Raw genomic sequence first — 21895 nt, forward strand, 5'->3', positions numbered from 1 at the left:
TGGCAGGGACACTTTCCACTATCCCAGGTTGCTCAGAGCAACCATCCAACCCGGCCTTGGTCACTTCCAGGGATGAGGCAGCCACAGCTTCCCTGTGCCATGGCCTGCCTTATCACTCTCACAAGGAAGAATTTCTTCTAATATCCAATCTAAACATCGTTTGAAGCCATTTCTGTTATCTGTCACAACACGCCTTTGGAAATAACCACTCTGTAGCCTTGTCACTGATGCTGCGGGTGCAGCAATGATACAAATAATCCTCCCAAAGTGTTTTCCCGGCAGCATGGTTGGGTGAGGATTTTGTTTGCCCGCGCACGAAAGCTGGGAGGTGGGGTCTCTTCACGCTCCAAAGTTAAACCCCAAGTCCCAAACTGCCGGTCCGAACCCCATCGTGCATTTTTAGGAGTTCGCAGCTGTTACCGCGGCCAAGCACTCCCTTTCCACACTCCCACTGCCCTCCTCGGCAGGGCCTTCCCGCAGGTGCCGGAGGGGGGCGGGAGCCGCTCCAGCAGGGCGGGCCCCGCTTGCGGCCCGCCCCCAGCGCCCGCCCCGCCCCAGCTGCCCGGCCCTACCCCGGTGTCAGCCCCCCTTCCCCGCTCCCTCCGCGGCGTCATGTGGGTCTCGCCTCGCTCTGTGCTGCTCCTGCTGCTCATGGGGGTCCTGCGCCATGGCGGAGCCTCAGGTGAGGGCGGTGTGAGCCGGAGCGGGGGGGCGCGTGGGCCTATGGCCGCCATTAAGCGGCCGGAGGAGCCCGGCTCGTACCGGGAACCGCGGGGCTGTGCCCGGCGTCATGTCCAGCGGCAGGGGCTTGCTGCGACTGCAGAGCCTTTTTGGGTGTCCCCGGTGCTGGCCGCTCTCCGGACGACGACCTGCCGCTGTCCGGAGGGATGAGCAGGAGTGCGGAGCAAAGCTGCCTGCGGCGCTGTAGAAGCGATTCGTGCTTACCTTAATCTTTCATGCGGACAAGGAGAACCACCCTCTTTCCCCCCTTTCTCGCCCTATCCACTTTTTTTTTTTTAATATCTTAATTGCTATGAATGCCATAATTTTAACTATTTAATGGATAATTCGGGATCGTTTTAGCCGCGTCGTTGCGGGGCTGCGGTACAGCTGGTGCGGCTGGTGTAGGGCTGGATTCCCCGAACAGAAGCAAGGTGGCATTCGTTACCTATGAACATGAGGTTTACATGACAAACCATTACATGGTTAAAAGAAGGTTTGGTTTTGTTTGCTTGGTTTTTTCCCCCCCCGACCGTGTACGGGTGTGCATGGGTTCCCACCACCCTAGTGGATAGCAGGTTGAAAACCACTGTCGCTATAAAACTAGGGAAAGGAGCAAAACCTAGAATTTCCAGCTTGATTCCTACTTACTTTTTGTCCGTACTGATGTAATCTGACTTTATTTGGCATGGGCTTTTCTTGTAATTTCCCTGTGTTCCTGCATGTGACTAAAATAGGAGTCCAGAGTTAAGTGTGCTATAATAAGCATAGTTTGGGAAGATTTACCATCACTTTTTTTTTTTTTTTTCTGGTTAAATTCTTATCTGTTCAAATAAAGGAAAAAATAAAGTTTCCTCTCAGAGATAATTCAGAGATAAGCAATCAGTCCTTTGTATCAGAGCTGATGTAAGCTTCCTCTTCTTAGTTTTGCTTTATTTTTATACTTGCTTCTAACCATAGACTCATAGAATGGTTTGGGACCTTAAAGCTCATCTCATTTCAACCCCCCTGCCATGGGCAGGGACACCTTCCACTAGACCAGGTTGCTTAATGTCCCACCCAACTTGGCCTTGAATGAATGAAGCTTAATTGTCCCAAAGGAGACTCTTGGGATACTTTGCAGGGCTGCAGGACAGCATTTGGAACCAGTCCCAGGTGTGGAAGGCTTCTCTCTGCCCAAGATCCTAATGGAGAGTCAAGTATTCCCTGTTTCTTGCAGGACCTAAAAGCTTTGGCTGGGCACCTGATGGTCACAAGCAGGTGTGAGAAAGCTCTGCTTTCTTAGACCTTAATGTCCTTAAGATAACTTAAAGGATGCTAACAAGCAGTTTGTCTCCTGGACTTGATGAAAATGGGTCATGTGTTGAGTAAACTTTTACAATATGTAAAAAGGCAAAGCAGCTATGAGACTAAGCAAACTGCTTTGCCTTGAAGGAACCTGTTGCTGTTTTTCCTTGCAGGATTGAGGGTGGAGGGGGAAAGTATTTCCCTCGTGAAAAGCTAATAAGTTGTGTAATTTGTGTACCAGAGTCTAGCTGATCATTAGGGCCTTTAAACAATGCCACTTGCTTAATGGTTCATTGATTTGAAATTGTCTTGTGGTTATTCAGTTGTGGACACCCACTTTGCAGGGATGGGCTCTGCTGACTCCTCATCCTTGAAGATCCTACTTCATTTTAAAAGCGCTGATTAGTAAAATCTTTGCATGATGGCTTGTGTTACCTCTCTGGGCTTCTGATGGGCTGTGGCTCCTCAAACTTGGTCTTTGTGCAGAAGCGTTTTATACATTGTGTTTGTTGCCTTCCAGGGTGCTCTTGTCTTCCTGAGGAGGAGTCCAACCGGCTGTGTTTGCTACATCCAAACCAGACTGTTTAGTTTTGGAAAAACTAAAGTGAATTTATAGTGTAATCAGGACTGACCGCTGCTTGTGTAAAGGGAGCTTATCTGTGTGAAACTTGTTTGTGCCAGCTGCTTAGTCTATGCAGAGATGATACTTTAGAATAAGGAGTTCACACTGAACTCTTCCCTCACTTTTCGGACTGTAAAGACCTCTAGCCTGGTGAACAGAATGATCCTCTGGGATGGGAGTGGTGCAGATGGTGACAAGCTACATTCTGTGGTGTCATCTGCTTTAAGCATCAAGCTGTTCTAAGCATAAGTCTCAGTACACACACAGTCAAAGTTCAGAAGCTGTCAGAAGTGTTCCTGCTTCTTTTGGGAGTTGGGTAGGCGGTGTATTTTTTGGGAGGTTCAGTAGTGTGGGAAGACAGACCCTGTAGCCAGACTCCCATTGTCTGGTCCTGCATGGCCTTACAGGTCTGATAGGATATGGCTCCAGGCTTTATTCTGTTAAGTAACTGTATGCTGTTTTTCTTACTCAAACTGGTTGTCAGTCTGAGCTTGCACTTCATCTTCATTAAATGTCTTCATGTGACTACTTGTTGTTGTACTCCCTGCACTGGAAAGTTCTCCCTAGCTCCTGGAGTTTGCTTGCATCAGGTTGTTTTGCATATCCACTGCAAGATGCTTGGCGCCCAGTAGAAATGTGTTTTCTCTGTCTGCACAGAACCTCTCTGAGCGAAGCATAGTGTTTGAGCATAGCTCTGCAGGTGAAGACTGTTCTGTATAGGCAGCAGGGGCATTTCTTCAGTTGTGTTTCTTATTGGAAATTCGACTGCTAGGTGTAATTAAGAACACTGTGTGGTTAACTGCTCCGTGGTGGTGGGGAGTGAAACTTGGCTATTGGAGCTGGAAATGTGGTTTGCTCAAAGCATCAGAGCAACCGAGAGCTTGGCACTGAATCAGCACAATGGAAACAGTTAAAACTGGGTGTAGCCTGTTGGGGAAACTGTGTGTCACAGGGAAGGGATTAGGAGTGCAGAGGCTCTGGAATTGTTTGTCTTGTTTAGAGTTAGGAATAAGGACTTTCGATCTCTGAGGAATTCCAGGATCTTTGTTCTGTTTCTTTGCTTTCTTTACTGGTTTTGCCCTTCATGTGAGAGAAGAGGTAGCGAGGTGACAGAGTGGGCTGTTTGCTCTGTTCACCAGTTCTGTGTGCAGGACTATCTGTGCTCCACTTCTGATGCTGTTTATGGAGTAATACATGCTGAGTGCTCCATCTCTGCTCTGCTGCTGCTCGGTTTCAGCAATGCTGACTTCCTTTCAGCATCTGTTCAGTTGATAAGCTCTGTAATAGTTTGGGTTCCTCTCATGTATCTAACCCAAAATTACTCTGATGTGCAGTGACTGTTACAGTCCTTCCTACAGGACAAGGAAGAGAGCATAGCCTGATGCCTTAGAGTACCTTCACTGTTGGAAGCAATAAAACAAGTTGGGATGCCTGGATTTTGCTCCTGTCTCTGTTGCTGACTTGCTGGATCAACTCTCTCCCTTGTGAGGTGGTGTTAACTGTGCTGCTGGTCCTGCAGACCTGTCTGGTGGGCGATCTCTGGGCAGATCAAGCTTGCCCAGAGGGGAAGGTTGCATGCTGTGACCAGCACTATGTGGTCATTGAGATCTCTGTGTTCACCTTCAAAGGACGTTTGACAAGACTGAGCTCTCTGTGCTCAGGGAGTCTAATACTTGTCTGGTATTAGAACCAGAGGAACTGGTGATAGCAATAGGCCTGGTGAATTGTGAGTTGATTAATTTAATCAATTAGTCTTGTCTAATTGATTCCCTTTCTGTCTCAGTGCACCAGTAGTGACAAATGACAGAGGTGGAGAAGGCTGGAAGGGTGCTGTGGTGTGTGGCTGTGGAGCAGTTGCTCTTCCAAAAACTTCTTAGAAGGTTCTGTTGCTCTGCAGTGTTCATCCTTTTTTAGGCCTGGCTGGAAGTGTGGTTCAAGGAGCCTGTGAATAGCAAGCTGAACAAGACTTGTCTGATGGGTATAGATGTTCTTCAACCTGAGTCTCTGCTTTCCTGCCCAGACTTTGGGATAATGTGTGTCACATGTGCTGTTCTTGGAGCACTTATGCAAACAGTAAAGCAATATAGAACATCATACCTTAATTCACCACGCTAATTAAACTTTAGAGAGTGCCTCTGACATTTAGGATCTCGTGATCATGCTGAAGTAGTGGCTGTGTGTCCTGCTGATGAAGCTGTCCTTATTTATGCAGAGGCCCCTGGGTATGGGTACAGAGTGGAGGTGAGAAACAAGGCGGAGCAATACAGCTTTTCCTCCTTGATGTAGATCACACAGAGAATTTGTATGGTTTCAGCTTTTTTCTTAAAAGGACATCTAAGTGTGAATGTCTTGTGGTTCAGGAAGCTCTGCTGAAGTTTTTAAAGATCAAAGAAAATATTTTTTGTGCATTGTAAGCATTCACTGTAAATTTCTGAGTGTATAGATGTATAGTCTGTGCCTTCTGAATGCTTTTCTTTAGCATTCAAACTGCTACTTGTATTTGTGGTAGAACTTGAGCTAGTGAGGGAGGATCTGAGGATATCTGAATGCTGCTCAAGGGACTCTGAAGAATCAGAAATTCAAGGATGCACAAAGTTTTTTTTTGCAGCTTTAATTTTACATTACTATATGAAAATTAGGTGTAGAAGCTTCTACCTTAACACAAACTGCAGATGATGGAGCAGAAAAATGGAGCATCCTTCTTTCCTTACAAGTGGTTTATGAACCCCCATATTTTAGCTGAGGTTTTAGTGGTGATGCAGTACTGGTATTAATTGAATTTTGGGAGTGAGCATGTAAGGGTTGAAGTTCCTTCCCTCACTGGGTATGGAGTGGAGGAGGCATAACAGCTCCCCTCTGTTAACATATCAGGAGGCAAAGAAACTGGCCAATGTTGCCAGTTTTTGGCAGCAGAGTGAAAAAAGTAACAGGACAGCAGTTAGAGAGTACTGGGTACAGTTTCAGGTAAGTGAACTGTCCCCTCCCTTGTGAATGGGAGCCCCCCAGTGTCATCAGCAAGTGTCCCGCGGATGGTGCTGCTGGTGACTCTGTTAGGGAACTTGGCAGTACCAACCCTTTCCACCAGAGGCAACTTCATTGAGGAAGTGTGTGTGTCTTCGGGCTTGATAAGTTTTAGGTCTGTTTGGGTACAGATGCAGGCAGAGGAATTCAGGGAAAAGCCTGGAAGGCATTGTGCAGCCTGGCTGCAACCACCAGCCAAAGAGCATCTTGTGGCTTCTGTGTGGCTGCTTTGCTTTCCTCCCTTGGCATCCCCTGTCCCTACAGCACAGGGAGAAGCCAGGCTTGCTTGCAGGACTTGAATGACAAGCCAAAGCTGATTCTCCAAGATCTTCTGTCCTAGGTCATGTGGTTCTCTTTAAATTAAAATGACAGTGGATCATGGGGTTAGGCTCATTGTAAGAAGAAATGGTCTAGGTTGTGTCTAGGAAAAATGAGACAGATTTTTAGGTCTAGAGATGGGGATGCAGCAGTCCTAATGATTAAAAACCGTTTGGCAGTGAAAAATGTGGAATAGCTGAAAGTGGGTAAATGTATGTATGTAAACTACAGATTTGACTCTTCCTTCTGGAACTTGACTTCAATTCCCATGGTTTGTAGGAATTCACCTGGAAAGTCTGATGGATATTGTGCAAGTTGGCTGGCTGGTACAAACATACCTGCCTGTATTTGCCAAAGATCAGGCAGTCCTCAGTATCTTCTCTTACTGACTTTTTGGAATGTAGCTGGCTGGTTGGCTGAGCTGTATCAAATCCTTACTCTTGGCAGGAAGCTCTGTCCCTGTGCTCAGGTGAGTGCCAGGGTGCAGGGCAGGTACCCTGGCTGTGCCTGTGTCTGCAGGTACAGCTCTGTGTGCAGCAGTCTCTGAAAGCTTGGTAGAGCATACAAGATGAGAACAGCACAGAGCAACATCCTGCTCTGCTTCCAGCTGATTAATACTGGGCTGCTGGAAACTTCCAGGCTTCCCTCTGGACCAAAAAAAACCCTGTATCTTCCTTTTTTTTTTTTTTTGTAATGCAGGTCTTCTTGAGCTCTCCTTGGGAAAATTCAGAAATGTGCTACTTAACCAGACCAATCCTGTGGAGGCTGTAATCAGGAACATTGCCAGTAATGTGACTGTGGTTATTTTTCAAGTGCATGCCCAGCAGAGTGATGTGGTGATATCCTTTGATAAGGTAAGAGTGTCACTTCCGTTAAGTGCTGCCTGTCTTTCAATAAAGGACTTGGCTCTGGTACATGTAGGACTAATGGACTGAAGCTGCGTAACTAAAGAGTGTCTTTTACCTGCTTGGCTTTTAGACAGTGTTGTTGTAGCTTCAGAAATCCTTTCTTGTACTTATATGTCATAGCTGCTATTTTGAAAGACTGAATGCCAAAAGAATGTCAGAGCTGGCTTGACAATATTTCAAGTCTCTTTATTTGGTGGAAGTGGTGCTTTTTGTCATGTGGCTCTACTGACTGTTGTCCATCAGCTTGTCACATTAAAACCAGGTCTGTGTGTTTGCCAGATGTTCCATACACTATAACTTTGGGATGTTTAGTTGTCTCTTGTTCCCATGGCTTGGATTTAACCACTGCAGATAAGATGTGTTGTTATCCCAGCTACTTGTGCTGAATCTAATCCTCCTTTGGTAACACGTGGAGAAATTCTTCCATGTACTCCAGTGAAAGCTGCTACTTTTAGACAGCAATAAAAACATTCCTGCTGCTGTATCCTGCATCCCAGTAATGATGGGACAAAATTAGCCTAATCTAAAATACTGAATTTTGTTGTTGTGGATCTGGGAGACTCTCACTGGTATATGAACAGAACATGGACTAAGCTGAAGGTGGTAGATGGAGATCTGACAGCTGCAATCCTGTTCCACTCTCTCCACCAGCATCTTTGAAATCAGAATATACTGAGTATCAAGAAGTATCCTGGGAAGCTTAGAAGATGAATGACCTGTAACACAAGTCACCCAGCTCAGCCATCCTTGTACTGGTGAAACAGCCAGGATTACAGGGCTGAGACATTACTGTTACACCTGTTCAGTCTTTGCTTGCCATTGGTAGAATCCTCTGCTGCCAGTTCAGATCCTCTTGGCATTCATGGGCCTTACCAGGCCAAGGGCAGTGATGCATAAATGCAGCTGTACTGCTTTTAGGGCAAGCCTGCCTCTAGAAATATGAAGTTGAGCCAGACCTTAAAGTCTGCCAGGTCCAATGTGCTTCCTTGCAGCACTGCCTTGGGTAACTGTGGCTGCTTTGGCCAAAGGCACTTTCCATGCTGAAAAAGTGGCTGCAGGTCAACTGGTTGTTCCAGCTGTGAGATTATGATAATGTCATTGCTGCTTGTCTTTCCTCAAGAGCTCTGGTTATGGAAGGGATGGTGGTGCTGGGGTCAGTAGTTGGCCTGGCCCCAAAAACATCTGGCATTGCTAGTGTTAAGGCAGCTGTCATACAGTCATGTCCATTCTGGTGGAGATAGGAAGGTATATTGCTGTATACTGCTTGCCAGAACACTTCCTTGCTGCCATGTCGCAACATTTTCTGAGGGGTACTCCAGTCCTTTTACATTTTTACTAGTCAATCCATTGCCAGATCTAATAACTCATTTTGCTGCAACTTGCTTATGATTATCAGCTCTTTAGTAGTCCCACACTTGTCACTTGGGTTTTTGAGCCTGAGCCAGGCAGTGTGTGGTGTCAGAGCTCCCTTTTGTCACCACCTAGGGATGTCATTCAGAGGGATCTTGACAGGTTGAGGGGTGGGCAGACCTCATATAGTTCAGCAAGGCCAAGTGCAAGGCCCTGCATGTGGAGCTGGACAATTACAAGCACAAATATATTTTGGGCAGAGCCTGATCTGTTGTAACTGGCACTGATGTGTGTGCCTGGCAGGTTTGTGGCAGGAATAGCCTCCTGTGATATTATCAAAATACAGGAATATTATCAAACTGTGAGACAAATCTTCTCAAGAAGAACTACTTGTTTCTGTAATTTGTTTCTGTGCAGACCCCGTCAGTGAACAGCTCGGGAATTGGGGTGGACAAAGGGCTGGTGTCCATCCTTCGGCCTGAGCAGACCGTGTGTACGTGGTACCTGCGTGCCCTGGCTGCTGGCCAGGTGCTCAGCACCGCCATCTCCATTCCCTACATGGAGAAAGGTATGTGCTCAGGGCATGCCAGCTCTGCTCAGGCAAGTCATCTGTAGAAGGAAGTGTTGACCTTTCAGTCTTACATGGTGGAAATTTGATGGAGATACCAGAAATTCTTTTGAAATAGGCTGAAAACGTTTTTATTGTCACTGCTGAATTGTGAATTGCGTATAGGATGTATTCTATGGTCTTGCCATGACTTAAGCCTTAGAATAGAAAAGTGCTGTGCATGTGATTATGGAATCACAGATCTGTTTGGATTGGAAGGAGACCATAAAGATCATCCAGTTCCACCCCTCTCTGCCATGGGCAGAGATATCTTCCACTTCCCCAGGTTGCTTAGGGCCTCATCCAGCCTGGCCTTGGACACTACCAGGGATGGAGCATCCACAGCTTCTCTGGGCAACCTGTGCCAGGGCCTCACCACCATCACAGGGAAGAGTTTCTACCTCATATTGATGCATTGAGAGGCTGAACCCAGAACAGAGACTAGAGAGAGCTAAAGGAATGAAGTAGGTATTTATTGAAAGGCCTTAATGGATATACCTTGGCTAGTACAAGAGCCTGGCCAGGGCTACAGCCAAGATGGACCCAAAATGGTCACAAAATGGATGACTGCTCACGAGGTGTCACACTTTTGTAAGTTTTGGTCCATTTGCATATTGGAGTTAATTGTCCAATTATAGCTCCAGGTTATGAAGGCCCATCCTCCTTGTTGCTGCTCTTTTCAGTTCTCCGTTGTTTATACCTTTTGGGCCTGAAACTTGTAATGGTTGTCCTTGGTCTCAGGCTGGAAAGGGGTTGTTTTGTCTACCTACCCTGAAAAGAGAACTTACTGATGCCTAATATAAAGCTCAGAGCTACACACCTAGGCAGCACAGAATCTGAAAAATATGAAAGCTAAAACCCAAGTCATCAAGATCCAATCTAAATCTACCCTCCTTCAGCTTAAAGCCATTACCCCATGTCCTGTCATCCCTAGGCCCTTGTAAAAATTCCCTCCCCAGCTTTCTTGTAGGCTCCCTTCAGGTATAGGAAGGCTGCTGGAAAGGTCTCCCCAAAGCCTTTTCCAGGCTGAAGAACCCCTACTCTGAACTTTGCTCATAGGAGAGGTGCTCCATCCCTCTGGTCATCTTCATGGTCCTCCTTTGGACTACCTCCAGCAGGTCCACATTCTTCTTGTGTTGGGGTGGGGTGTTGCCAGAGCAGACTAGAGGGGCAGATCCCCCGTGCCTGGCCCTGCTGCATACTCCTCTTCGCATGGAGGATGTTGGTGTCTGTCTGGGCTGTGAGCACATGTTTCTGGGTCATGTCAAGCTTCTTGTCAGCCAACATCCCCAAGTGCTTCTCCTCAGGGCTGCCCTCAATCCATTTCCCACCCAGCCTGCGTTTGCGCTTGGGATTGCCCTGAGCCACGTGCAGGACCTGGCAGGAGTTGGTTTCCTTTCATTCCAACACTCCAGTCACTGAGTCACCCATGTGTGGGGACCTGTCACAGGCTGCAGTGAAACCCTTTTGCTGCCTGCAGGGCCAGAACCTGATGATTTTCTGTGCTTATCAAGTGGATTGTGCCTGCAGTTATGTTCTCTGTGTTCTAGATCCTATTCCTGGGGGCTGCAACCTAGAATTTGACTTGGAAGTGGATCCAAATATTTACTTGGACTACACATTGGTTGATATACACATCAAGTTTGCCCCTGCAAACTTGGGATATACCAGGTATGTGGAGAATTTCAGTGCACTGAGCAAGACCTTCTGTCCTGTGTTTGGCCAAAAGGCTAAAATAAGACCCTGCTGTAACAGCTGAACCATCCAGCTGCTGTCAGGAATCTTGTTCGCTGCAACAAATGTAAATGGGCAAAAGGAGGAGGGGAAGAGGTACTGCACGGGATAGATAAAGGTTGAGAGTTACATCTTGTGGGGAGGTTATGCAACTTCAGAAAAGTAAGCAGTCAGTAAATATTGGATCTTTCCATTCCCTGTAACAGCTTAATTTGTTTGAGAAGCAGTTGTATGTTACAGCCAGTTTTATTTCTTTCCTAATACTAAAGCATGATAATGACCCAGAGTCTTGTTTAACTTGAGACTTCAAGTTAAAAGGCATTATTTCCTGAATGGTGCCTGGTGTCACAAGTGATAGGCAGGGAATGGGGAAGACTCTGCAGAGAGTCTTAAGAACTGCATGGAAAGACAAACAGTAATGTTGTGGTCTTTGGCTGTTGTGGCCTCCTGGAATTCTTGTTATGGCAATTCATAGGAAGCCTCTGTAAGTGTTAAGGCAGGTACTAGCACAGCCACTACCTGCGCCAGGTGTGATGCTGCTGTGCCCTGTGCTCACAAATACAGTCCAGCTTTCAGTTAGCTGCTGGTGTGCACCTCTAAAGAGTAGAAGCAAACCCTGGGAACAGGTAACTGCTGAAAACTAATGTTAAGGTCTGAGGCCTTGTGGCTGATGTGTTTTTCATTGCAGAGGAGCAAACCCCCCCTCCTGTGATTCAGGGACGGGTCAGAGCTCCCGGTGGCGGCTGCGCTATGATGTGTACCAGTACTTCCTGCCCGAGAATGACCTGTCCGAGATGGTGCTCATGAGCCACATACGGAAAATGTCTGGGGTGCAGAGTATCAAAGCCAATGGCATTAAGGTGAGCCTGAAGCGCTGGGTGCCAGCCATGTGGTGGTGGGGCTCTCTTGTTTTCTCCTCTCTGGTGCTTATCTTCCTGGAGGGGAGAAGTGAGCAAGCTCCCTGGCCCTGCTGGGGAGTGGAATGGCAGCCTTGCCTGCCTCCGGGGCCTGACCTGGGTCAGTAGGCTCGTAGGGAACCTGAACGGTGCCCTCAGGCAGGAAGGAGCAAAACAGGAGTGGGAGAATCTTCTCCCTTGTCAGAAAACACAGTACTGCTGGAGGGAACGGTTCCATCCTGTGAGCCTTTAACACAGATATTTACTTTTCCAGATGCTTACGCTGACAGCTGATGACAAGACCAATGTCTACTTCTCCTCACTTCCTGGGCAAGGTGTGATCTACAACGTCATAGTGTGGGATCCTCTTTGGAACAGTTCTGCTGCATACGTACCTGTGCATACATATGCCTGCAGTTTTGCTGACCTGGTAGATAACTGCTCTTCCCTCAGTAAGTTGGGAATTGTATGTCCTTGCCAATTCCTCTGCAACTTCTTGTGCTCCAGCATACCAAATGTGCTTCAAGATTCTTTTTCCAATGTGTGCAGGAGATATTTGTTTTACACTGTGTATATTTTGTTACTTTATGGTGAAATCTGCTTCTTGATTAGGGAGAAAGTCTAGAATGATGAAGTAAGACTAAGAAGAACCATTAGCAATTAAACGTTTAACTTAATGGAGGTTTAATATGTGGCTTGCAAATGTAACTCTGAACTCTGTAGTGCCACCCCAGCTTTGTCCATTTCAACTCGAAACATAATTTCAAATAATTTGTAGGAGTACGGATGCTGGACATGAAGCTGAGCTAATAAAACACAGACTAGATTAGGCTCCAGCCAGATTTTTCTAACTGTGCTGGTGCTAACAGGAATCCTTCAGGTATTTTGAAAGGAGGCAGTCATCTAAAATAAGAATGAAGATAATGTCAGCGTAGTGGGGTGACTACCAAGTCATGCTGCTTTGTACAAAGCTGTATAATGATGGAATTTGTGCAGAAACAGCAAAGCTGCCACTCCCATTATAAATGCTGAAGGGACACGAGTAATTGGTAGAATTTGGTTCATAAAGTAAGATTTGTTCCATTATTTTCTTATCTAGTGTAACACAAGTGACTGTTGTCAAACTCAGTGTTGTCCTATGACAACGTGAGACAAATTATCTAGGCTAAACTTCTCTAATTCAGAGCACATGGAAAATATAGTTTACTTATACAAATAGCTTAAATATAGGTAAGAAATATGCATAGAAGATGGAGGTGAGCTATAATGGGATGCTGATGATAATTTTTGTTCCATGGCAAATGTGTGAGAGGGAGACAAATGGTGAAGGCTGCAGTGATGAAGCCTATAGCTGCTGCCTGGGTCACTAATCCCATAGCATTGATTTTTATAGATGACTGGATGTCCCTTTATTTAAACCTGAGCAGAGGCTTTTCTGGCAAATTTATATCTGTATTATAAACAAGTTACATCTACTTACAGAAACTTCTCTTGAATAAGGAGGAAGCTCTTGATTTCTTAGTCAGTCTGGGACTATTTCAATGTTCTGTTGGAGATCTTACCAAGCCAGCTGTTAGTTCAGGCACCGCAGATCTGACAGAGTGGCAGCTCTCAAGTTTTCAGTAAAGTTTGTGACAGCAACCTGACCATACCTTAATCTCTTTGTTGGGACTACTAGAATGGAATGCTCTAATAAATATACCTTTCTTCTTGTAGGTAAACTCTCTACCAAAGTATTCTTCACTGCTTTTGCTGTTCTTGGTCTTTTCACCTGCTTTTTTGGACACAGATTCTGGAAAACAGGTACTGAATATTTCATCTCATAAATCTGGTTGGAACTTCATAAATGTTACTCTGTGTAACTTAGAATGATGGTATTATTACCAAGATTCACTCGATAGTGATGCTGTGCCAGTTAGGTCCACTGCTTTGCTTTTATGGGCTCTGAGCCTTTAAGCTCAGAGTAGGAAGTTTTGGGGATGCAAAGAATAGAAACCTAGAACTAGGGTGCATGCTGGGCAATATAGCTATAAGTATGTAATTTTGGACTATCTGTAGTGCTTGAGGACACCCCTGTCGAGAACAAAATGTTGTCTGGCTCACCTTTTGTGAGCTGCTATTTTCCTTCCTTGTTGTACTATGAAGATGTCTGAAGATCCACTGAAGTGGGCTTGGTATGAAGCTTGCTAAATACTTTTTCCTTCTTCTCTAGACTTATTCTTCATGGGCTTCATTGTCACAGCATTTGTCTTCTTTGTATTCATTACCAGAGTAACTGGCCTTAATTTTGATGGTGAGTAGATATGTCAGGATATTCTGTGCTCCTCCCAAACTATTGTTTGGAACCTTCAGGTACAATCTCAGTTGTGCTGTTGGCCAGCCACAGGAAGGATAGAAGACTGATGCTTGGGTGCTTGAGCTCTGATTGCCATAATAGCTGAAAATGCAATGGAGTAAGTGCTCATTCCAGCATCACAGTGATGCAGAGTTAATAGCTGGATTTAATTTCAGTATCTATCCAACGAAGATAAGAGGTGTTTGGAAACTGTGGAAATTTGCAACATACTTTCTTCCTACTTTCACAATGCATGGACCTCTGTTTCAGATCAAATGTAGGTTTCATCTGTAAAATGGAAGTAGGTGGTCTGCACCCAGCTTGTCAGACCAGACAGAATTAGTTCTTTCTGTCTGTGCCACCTCATAGAATTCCTTTTTTGATACATGTGCAGTGGCTTGTAGCCACCTGAACTCCCTGGGACCCCAGGAAACTGATGAACATGGTGCCAAGGCCCCCATTCCAGCCCCCCCTGCCGCTCTTTCAGCAGCGATTCTCCAGCTGCAGGCTGGCATCTAAGTGAAGTGCATGAATACTTGTGTTACCTCATGCAAACTCACTGAAAAAAGCCAAACGTGCATGTAAATAAAGCTGCTGAACATGTTACTGCAGGAGCTGAAGTTTCCAGAATGCTAGAATTTTCTCTTCTCTCTTTCAGTGCGTCTTATTTTGACAGCAGTGGCTGGAATCATTGGAGGCCTGCTCTTGGTTGTGAGCTGGTGGAGATTTGGCTCTGTCCTGCTCAGCATGTTTGTTATTGGACTTGTGTTGGGATTTCTCTTCTCCTCAACACTCTTCTTTACTCCCCTAGGTAAGCACTGTAATCCTCTGCTTGGTGAGTGCTGTGTTCCTGCAGTGCTGCAGCCACACTGCAAGGCTCAAGAGTGAATGGCACTCTCTGGTTTATCTTAGTGGGATGTTTAAGATTCCCTTTCCAGTGCTGGGAGGAATAGAGATGTACCTGAAAGCTTCTTTCAGCTGTGCTGTAATTGAGACTACTTGGGAAAAGGGAACTGATTGTTTTGCAGAGAACTTGGTGACTCTTCCTATTTAAACTGTGTGCCATGTCTGTAACACCGGCTCTGCTCCAGGCGTGTGCGTGCTCTCTTGTTCTCTGTCCAGAAAAAAATCCCAGTAAAAAATCTACAGTCTAATTTGAAGGCTTCAGGCATAAAGACCTTAGACAAATTGCTTAAAAGCCAGTAAGCTTGCTGAGCTGGAGTCTCTCTGGGACATCAGAGCATCAGCTATTGTAATTTTCAGTCTCAAAACTTCTCTTTTTGAGGTCCTTTGGTGGGACAGGTTTTCGTTCTCTGGTCATCAATGTTTGACTCAAGCCATGATTCTGTGGTAATCCATGCAGTCCCTGGTTGCTCTTCAATAAAGTGGAACAGTGACTCAGTTGCAGATCAGCTTATTCCCCCTGGTGAACCCACAGGCCTTAGAAGGCAGGGGGAGCAAAGAAGGGTATGAGTGATTTAATTTTCCTAAAGCCCAGAAGAATTTTTTGCCTGGTGATATGGTGATGGCTACATTTGCACCATACTCTGGAGTCTGATGCAGATTTTTAGTTTGGAAACCCATAGCTTCTACAAAGCAACAAAACAGCTTCTTATTGGGCAGCAGCACTCTGGTGCTTTTAATTCTTACGAGGTGAGGAATGCGTACCTTGTCAAAAATTGTTGTTCCACGGACAAGATGCTGTTCCAGCACAGAGTACAGGACCTGTGCTCAACTAGGACAGTTTTTCTGTTCTAGATTAACTGTTCCAATACATCTTAAACAGTCAGGATTTCAGCTCAAAAGCTGGGCTTTTCAACAATGTATTCCAGGTATTTCTGAATGTACAAAATTTTGGGGAGAAAAAGCTGATCCCCAAACTCTTGCAAAAAAGGAAATGTTTCCCTCACTGCTGAATGTGGTGTCTTGGCAGGAGACTACAGGGTCTTCCGTGATGATGTGGTGTTCTGGGTGACCTTTACTTGTGTAGCCTTGATGATTCCAGTGCTTTTTGTTGGCTGCCCAAGAATTGTAAGTAACTCTGCTGTCACCTCAGAAGAAGGGAGGGAGAAGGGGGGATCAGATTTCTTAATGCAAAACATTGTCCCATGGAATATGTACAGAAAACTTAGCACAGCTTTGTGAAGCTCTGCACAGGGCCAGTTGCAGGCAGTTCTTGTTTAGCCCCACTTGTGCTAAATGATCCTGAATCAAAGGAATGACTTATTTTGCACACAGCATCCACTAAAACCAGCATTTATTTGACTTGTGCTATCTTATCAGCTTGGCTGGATAACAGGTGTGTGCAGCCAATTTGTCACAGAAGAACTGATAAAAATTACAAAATACTTGTCCAGAGAAGGTGTGGCTGCCCCATCCTAGGGAGTGTCCAAGGCCAGGTTGGACAGGGCTTGGAGAAACTTGGGGCAGTGGAAGGTGTCCGTGCCCATGATAGGGGATTGGAACTGGATAGGTTTTCAGGTCCTTTTCAATCCAGGCCATTCCATGATTCTATGATTGTACTGTCTTAGGGAGGTGGGGAATAAAGAGTCATCAGTCTCCTAAAGCTGTGTTTTTTCTCCCTGTCTAGCTGAACATCTTGGCTTCTGGAATAGTGGGCTCTTACACTGTGGTCCTGGCCATTGCTTGTTACGTCTACACAAGCCTTGCTTATATCACCTTAGACCTGCTCAGAAGGGTCCTCAACAATTACTTCAGCAGAGCTTACACCAATGTGCCTTTTCAAAGGAATGGTGAGTCCTCCTGAGACTTTATTCTCCTTTTATGGAGGAATCACTGCCTCTTTGGTTCTGTTGTAAACAGTAGAGTGAGGGCAGGAAGGGGATGGAAGGAGAACACAGTACAGTGTGAGATTTAACATCCACATGAGAAATTTTAGTTCTTCAAAAGCAGTACTGAGTAGACTCAAAGGCAGGAACCTCTCTGCACGTGTTGTGACAAAGGCCCTTGTGAAAGGTGCTGCTCAGACTTGTGCTGGCAGCTTGCTGAGGAGTGTGCAGAGGGGGCAGTCAAAGGCCTAATACAGTGAAGAGACTCTTCCCAACTCCCTGGGTGTCCTGGCCTCTGCATGGAGTCACTCTGGGCATCTGAGGATGTGGGAATGATACTTCATTCTTATCTGTCACAAAACTAGTTCAGTGTTTGTGCTTGGGAAAGCAAGGAATGTTCTGCTTTGCTACAGGAATCTGTTTCTGTTTTTCCAGACTTCATCATCCTGTCAGTGTGGGCAATGCTGGCCCTCAGCGGAGTCACTGTGCAGCTCCGCCGGGAGAGGAGTGAGGTGCCCTTCCCACCACATCCCTATCTCACCTGGAAGAGGGAAAGAGAGCGTAGAAGCACCAATGTCTTAGACCCCAGCCATCATATCCCTCCCCTGAGAGAGAGGATCCACAACAAGCTGCTGCATATCAAAGAGTTCTTCCAGAAAGACCAGCCAGCCGGGGAGAGAACGCCACTGCTTCTGTAACTTGCCAAATAACTGGTGGGAATGGAGAAGGGGAACTGGGAATAGTGAGATGATTACTAGCAACCAGCCAGTGGTGCAGGATTTACCACTGCTAATTTGTCCTGCTGAATAAGAGATTGCTGCTTGGCAGAGCAGTTCACTGTCCAGTACACTACATACTGTTTGTGACTCCTCTGTGGCACACTCTGCCTGCTGCAACCTGCTTGTGTCCAGCTGCAGAATCCTGTACTCATAGCCAATGACAGGCAATGATCTTTTGGGGTCTACTTTGCTGTTTGGGTACGTGGAATATCAAACAGGCCTTGGAAAGCAACCTGCTGATTGTTCCTTGCAGGTGGAAATGTCTGCTGAGGCAGTGCCCAACTTGCTCCCAAGGGTGGGCAGCCTGTCCAGCTGTGAGGGGAGGGACAGGGACTGGACATACAAGCAGTTCTTCCAGCAGGAACTGAGTATCTCCTTCTAACAGGTACAAAACATGTGGCTGCAGACACACTGGTTTCCAAGAAGTGTTACTGAACCTTGCAAGCTGAACTGAGTGACTTGAATTGAAACTGCACTGAGTTAACTGTTGTACATGTGCACTGTGGGGCTCGGGAACGGGGACTAATCTGAGACAAGAAGACTTTTTCCTTTGCTTTTGGGTGATTTTATAGCAAGCCAGTCATCTGGTCTCTGTGCAGAGATGGCTGCTAAGAGAACACAACAGGCTTGTCTCCCTGTTTGCTTTCTGAACAGCCTGTGTCTTGTTTTTGCTCTGGTATAGTATCTTTTTTGAAGGTGCTGTCATAAAAGAAAAAAAGTAAATAAGCTCCCTGTAGCCAATTGCATTTTTTCCCCTGGAGTTGGCTGAAACACTAATTATTTATTTTTAATCATCTTTTAATTTTGCCTTTAAGGGGTGAAAACAGCATTCAGCTAGCAAGATACTGACCAGGAACCTAAGGAATGTGTTCCTTACCTATTTGAATTGCATCTGCCCAAAGCAGAATGTAGTATAAAAACAGATGAGGGACCAATCTCATGTGGTGGCTTTATGCTCTTCCTCAAAATAAAAACCCCAAGAGCCATTTTCAAAATGTCAGCAGGAGCAATGTGTTTTTGGCTCTTTCCAAAGAGACCTGAGGGTGTTTTACCTGTGCTTGTCCCTTGTGTCCTGTCCTGGTCTCCAGTGGGGGTCTGTCATGCACTGCAAGATGGCTCAAGCCTCACATGCTGTACCTTGACACAGAGTATGGTGACTCTTCCTCCTTCTCCCTGTGTCTGAACCTTCAGTGAGGGCACAGTCCTGCCTGTGTGAGGTGAGTGGCTGCTCAGATGCCTGCATGGAGCCTCCATGAAGGGAGCGGAAGCTTAAGCTCTCAGCCACCCTTTTAAATTCTTGGTAGGAAATCTGTTAGAAACAGCTCTTTCTGAGGAAACTGGCATGTTGGAAGTTAAAGCACCCTGGCATAGACAGGAATGAATGACTTTTAAATGGCTTTTCTCTAAGGAGTGAGAGCTCAAAGACAGTGTCCAAGGTGACCGAATCCTTCTGATGTTTAGAGACAAATCCCATCCTTGCTTGGAGCTGGACCATCTGCCTCAAACAGCAAAGCAAGGCTGAAATCCTGTGGTTTGTCTCTGGTTTCCCTGTTCTGTTGTGTGGCACATGGAGTAAACAAGGAGCTCTTCCCTGGGTCTCTGCCCATCCTCCCTGCACCCATCCTGAGCATGTCTCTGCCATATGTCATGGCAGGCAGCTTCTGTGGTATAGAAATGCTCTTAAACATGTTTACCTTGGTGGGTTTTTATAACTGCTGCAATTAACATTGTGCAAGAAACAAGTTTAACTTTAATTTTCTATATCTTTTATAATAAAGATACCTTTTCAAAGAATATTGAAACTAAAGGGGTCTCTTTGAATTCAATGACGCTTTTACAGTTTATCCTCAGCCTTTGATCTTGTATGGAGAGTTTGCTTTGAAAAATTTCTTCTGGCCAAGGGCTGAGGTGAGGGAGCTTGCTGGCATTGCAGTGACACCCAGAGGCTGAGAGTGTGGCATGTTCTCTGTGCAGCCACTGAAGGAAGTGCGTGGTCCAGAGAGGCTTTTTGTTTTGAGAGCTTTGTCACATGAGGCTCTGGAGAACAAAGAAATGGTTGTCACCCCCTTCTTGCCTGAAAACTGGTCTGCAAGATCACATAGGAATCTTCTAGCAGAAGTGGGCTTTGAACTCTTTTTGAGATCCTGACTTGGCGATTGTATTTCCTTTTCTTGATTCTGCCAAGAGACGGTTCAGGAATTTTATTCCACAGTCCGTAAGCCACAGTGATTAACAGTGGTGATGATCAAAATACATTAACTGATCCACTGCAGTGATGAAGGGGTATTTTCAAGTCTTTTTTTTGTGTACCCCTTAAAATCCAGGGTCTGTTTAAGGTCTCTTTAAGATCCTGTCCAGCACAAACCCCTCTATGATTCTGTGATTCCCTTCTGTTCTTGCCTAGAGCTGTCCTTGATCTGGAAAGGCTTCCAAAAAAGAGGGAACCCCTGCAGAAGAATCAGTAGGCTCCATCTCAAAATGTGCATTTTTCACTGAGCCTTGGAGCTTTTCATCTCTCTGCCTTCTGACCTGTCAGCAGCTGTAGGTCTGCAGCGATCTTGGCAGTGTTTTTTTGGGGTGAGCTTTAGTGGAACTTTGGTCCCTAGTTGGCTTATCCAGTGCAGAGTCAGCCTAAGAAACACCGAGCCTTTGAGAATGCAAGGTGAGTATTGTGTTAGGTTATTGTGTCCTTACTCAGGGGCAGGAATGCACTGATATATCCAGATTTATTTGGATTTTGCCAGTGTCCATCTGGTTGCCTTCCCCTCCCACATCCTGGATTAGTAGGCTCTGGTGTCTGAGTTTTCTCTGGATACAACAGCTCCTATAACACTTGTGTGTTCAACAGATGCTTGTTGTTTATTTTTTTTATTGCTCTCAGAGCCTGTCTGCTCCAGCTCCCCAGCTCCAGGCAGCCAGGTGACTCCTGCTGAGCATGAAGGGCTGTGTGCTTCCTTGCATGCTGGGAGAAGTCAACTTCAAGCCAGAGCAATAAACGAGCTCGTTTTGGGGGTGAGAGGGAGTGGCAGGAGAAGAGGGTTGTGTAAAACTTCCCTGCCTGCTTCAGAACTAGATCTTCACAAAGCTGCCTCATCAGAGAAAGCATCAGTTCCAACTTTTCCATCTTATCTGGTGTAACAGCAATTATCTAATATGCTCCAAATGAACCTGGATTTGATTTTTTTTTTATCCCGAATGCTGAGGGTGAGGGGAAAAGCTATATGCAGGAAGCAAAGAAGCACAGGTAGAGAACTGTAGGAGGAAGCTGCTGTTTGCTTAGCCAGGAATGTAATGAGTTGAAGATAAGTCATTTAAAAATGTGTTTGCAGTGTTCCTGAATGTAGTATTGGAAAAGGGTGATGCTGATCACCCTGCATCCACTGGTGTGCTGTGTTGAGCTTCCAAAAACTGTCTTCTCAAAACCAGCTCCACTGCTGCTCACTGCTGGAAGAGCCAGCCTCAGGTGTATGGACTGAGGGATTTCTGGTGCTGAGAATACTGCAGAAAAGTCACTGTCTGCCATTCTTCAAAAAAGTAAACCTTCACCTTGGGAAATGGAAAGAGACTGCAGCTGGAGTTGGTGGGTTTCCCCACCAACTGTGGCTGTTCTCGGGCTGGTGCCTGAGGAGTGCTGCTTCTTCCAAGACTGCAGTGACAAAGTGTTTTCCTCCTTGCTGAGCAGTTGCTTAAGGCAGTTGTCAGGTGAGTGTTTTCTGAATGTGGGAAATAAGGATATTCCCTGATACAAGGGCCACACTGGCTCCCAATGTCTGGGGACAGGATTGCAGGCAGCAGGAACTCAGTCTCTCCTCCCATACAGTTCCTGTTCAGCCCCACTTATGCTAAATGGTCCAGAAGCAAAGGAATGACTCGATGTAGTTTTGCACACAGCATCTACTACAATCTAGATTTAGTTGACTTGTGCTCTCTTAGCAGCTTGGCTGGATAACAGGTGTCACAGAAGAACTGACAAAAATTACAAAATACTTGTCCAGAGAAGGTGTGGCTGCCCCATCCTAGGGAGTGTCCAAGGCCAGGTTGGACAGGGCTTGGAGCAACCTGAGATAGTGGAAGGTGTCCCTGCCCATGACAGGAGGTAGCACAGGAGGAGCTTTAAGGTCTTACCTTCCCTCTGCCCTCATGCTGTGAGCAGCACCACAGTGCTCTCCTGGCCAAAGTGATGGCCGGTCATGCCCCAGACCCTCAGACTCCAGGTTCTCCAAAAAAAACAAGTTCAGGTTTAACATTCCAACAGAAGACTGGGAAATCCCTCTTCTAACCAGAAAAAGTGCTTAAGGAAACTCCCTAAGCATTTACACAGGGATCCCAGTACATGTAATTCTGCATGAAAACAGTGCCATTAGTTCTGTATTTTAACAATCTTCTAATCCCATGTGCTTGCTAAAGAGCAAATGCTGTTTGAAGCTTTCAGTTGTACAAACCAGACAAATTTAGTTTCAGTCTGCCCTCAGCTGAACAGCTGCCACATAGAACAGTTTTGGTTACTTTCTTATCTTGTGCTGCCAACA

At 45.9% G+C, this 21895-nt stretch overlaps 1 protein-coding gene across 1 annotated transcript; it reads left to right on the top strand.

Moving 5' to 3' along the window:
• Positions 1–531: 531 nt before the first annotated feature.
• TM7SF3 (transmembrane 7 superfamily member 3) lies at positions 532–21807 on the top strand. Its single transcript, XM_038153458.1, has 12 exons — positions 532–682; positions 6668–6822; positions 8644–8794; positions 10384–10504; positions 11256–11427; positions 11738–11915; positions 13180–13266; positions 13676–13756; positions 14457–14609; positions 15732–15829; positions 16389–16551; positions 17023–21807. Exons 1-12 carry the CDS (start codon positions 613–615, stop codon positions 17283–17285), a joined length of 1692 nt encoding a protein of 563 aa, XP_038009386.1. The 5' UTR covers positions 532–612; the 3' UTR covers positions 17286–21807.
• Positions 21808–21895: the final 88 nt, after the last annotated feature.

This window comes from Motacilla alba, chromosome 1A (assembly GCF_015832195.1).
Source record: "Motacilla alba alba isolate MOTALB_02 chromosome 1A, Motacilla_alba_V1.0_pri, whole genome shotgun sequence".
NCBI classification, from domain to species: domain Eukaryota; kingdom Metazoa; phylum Chordata; class Aves; order Passeriformes; family Motacillidae; genus Motacilla; species Motacilla alba.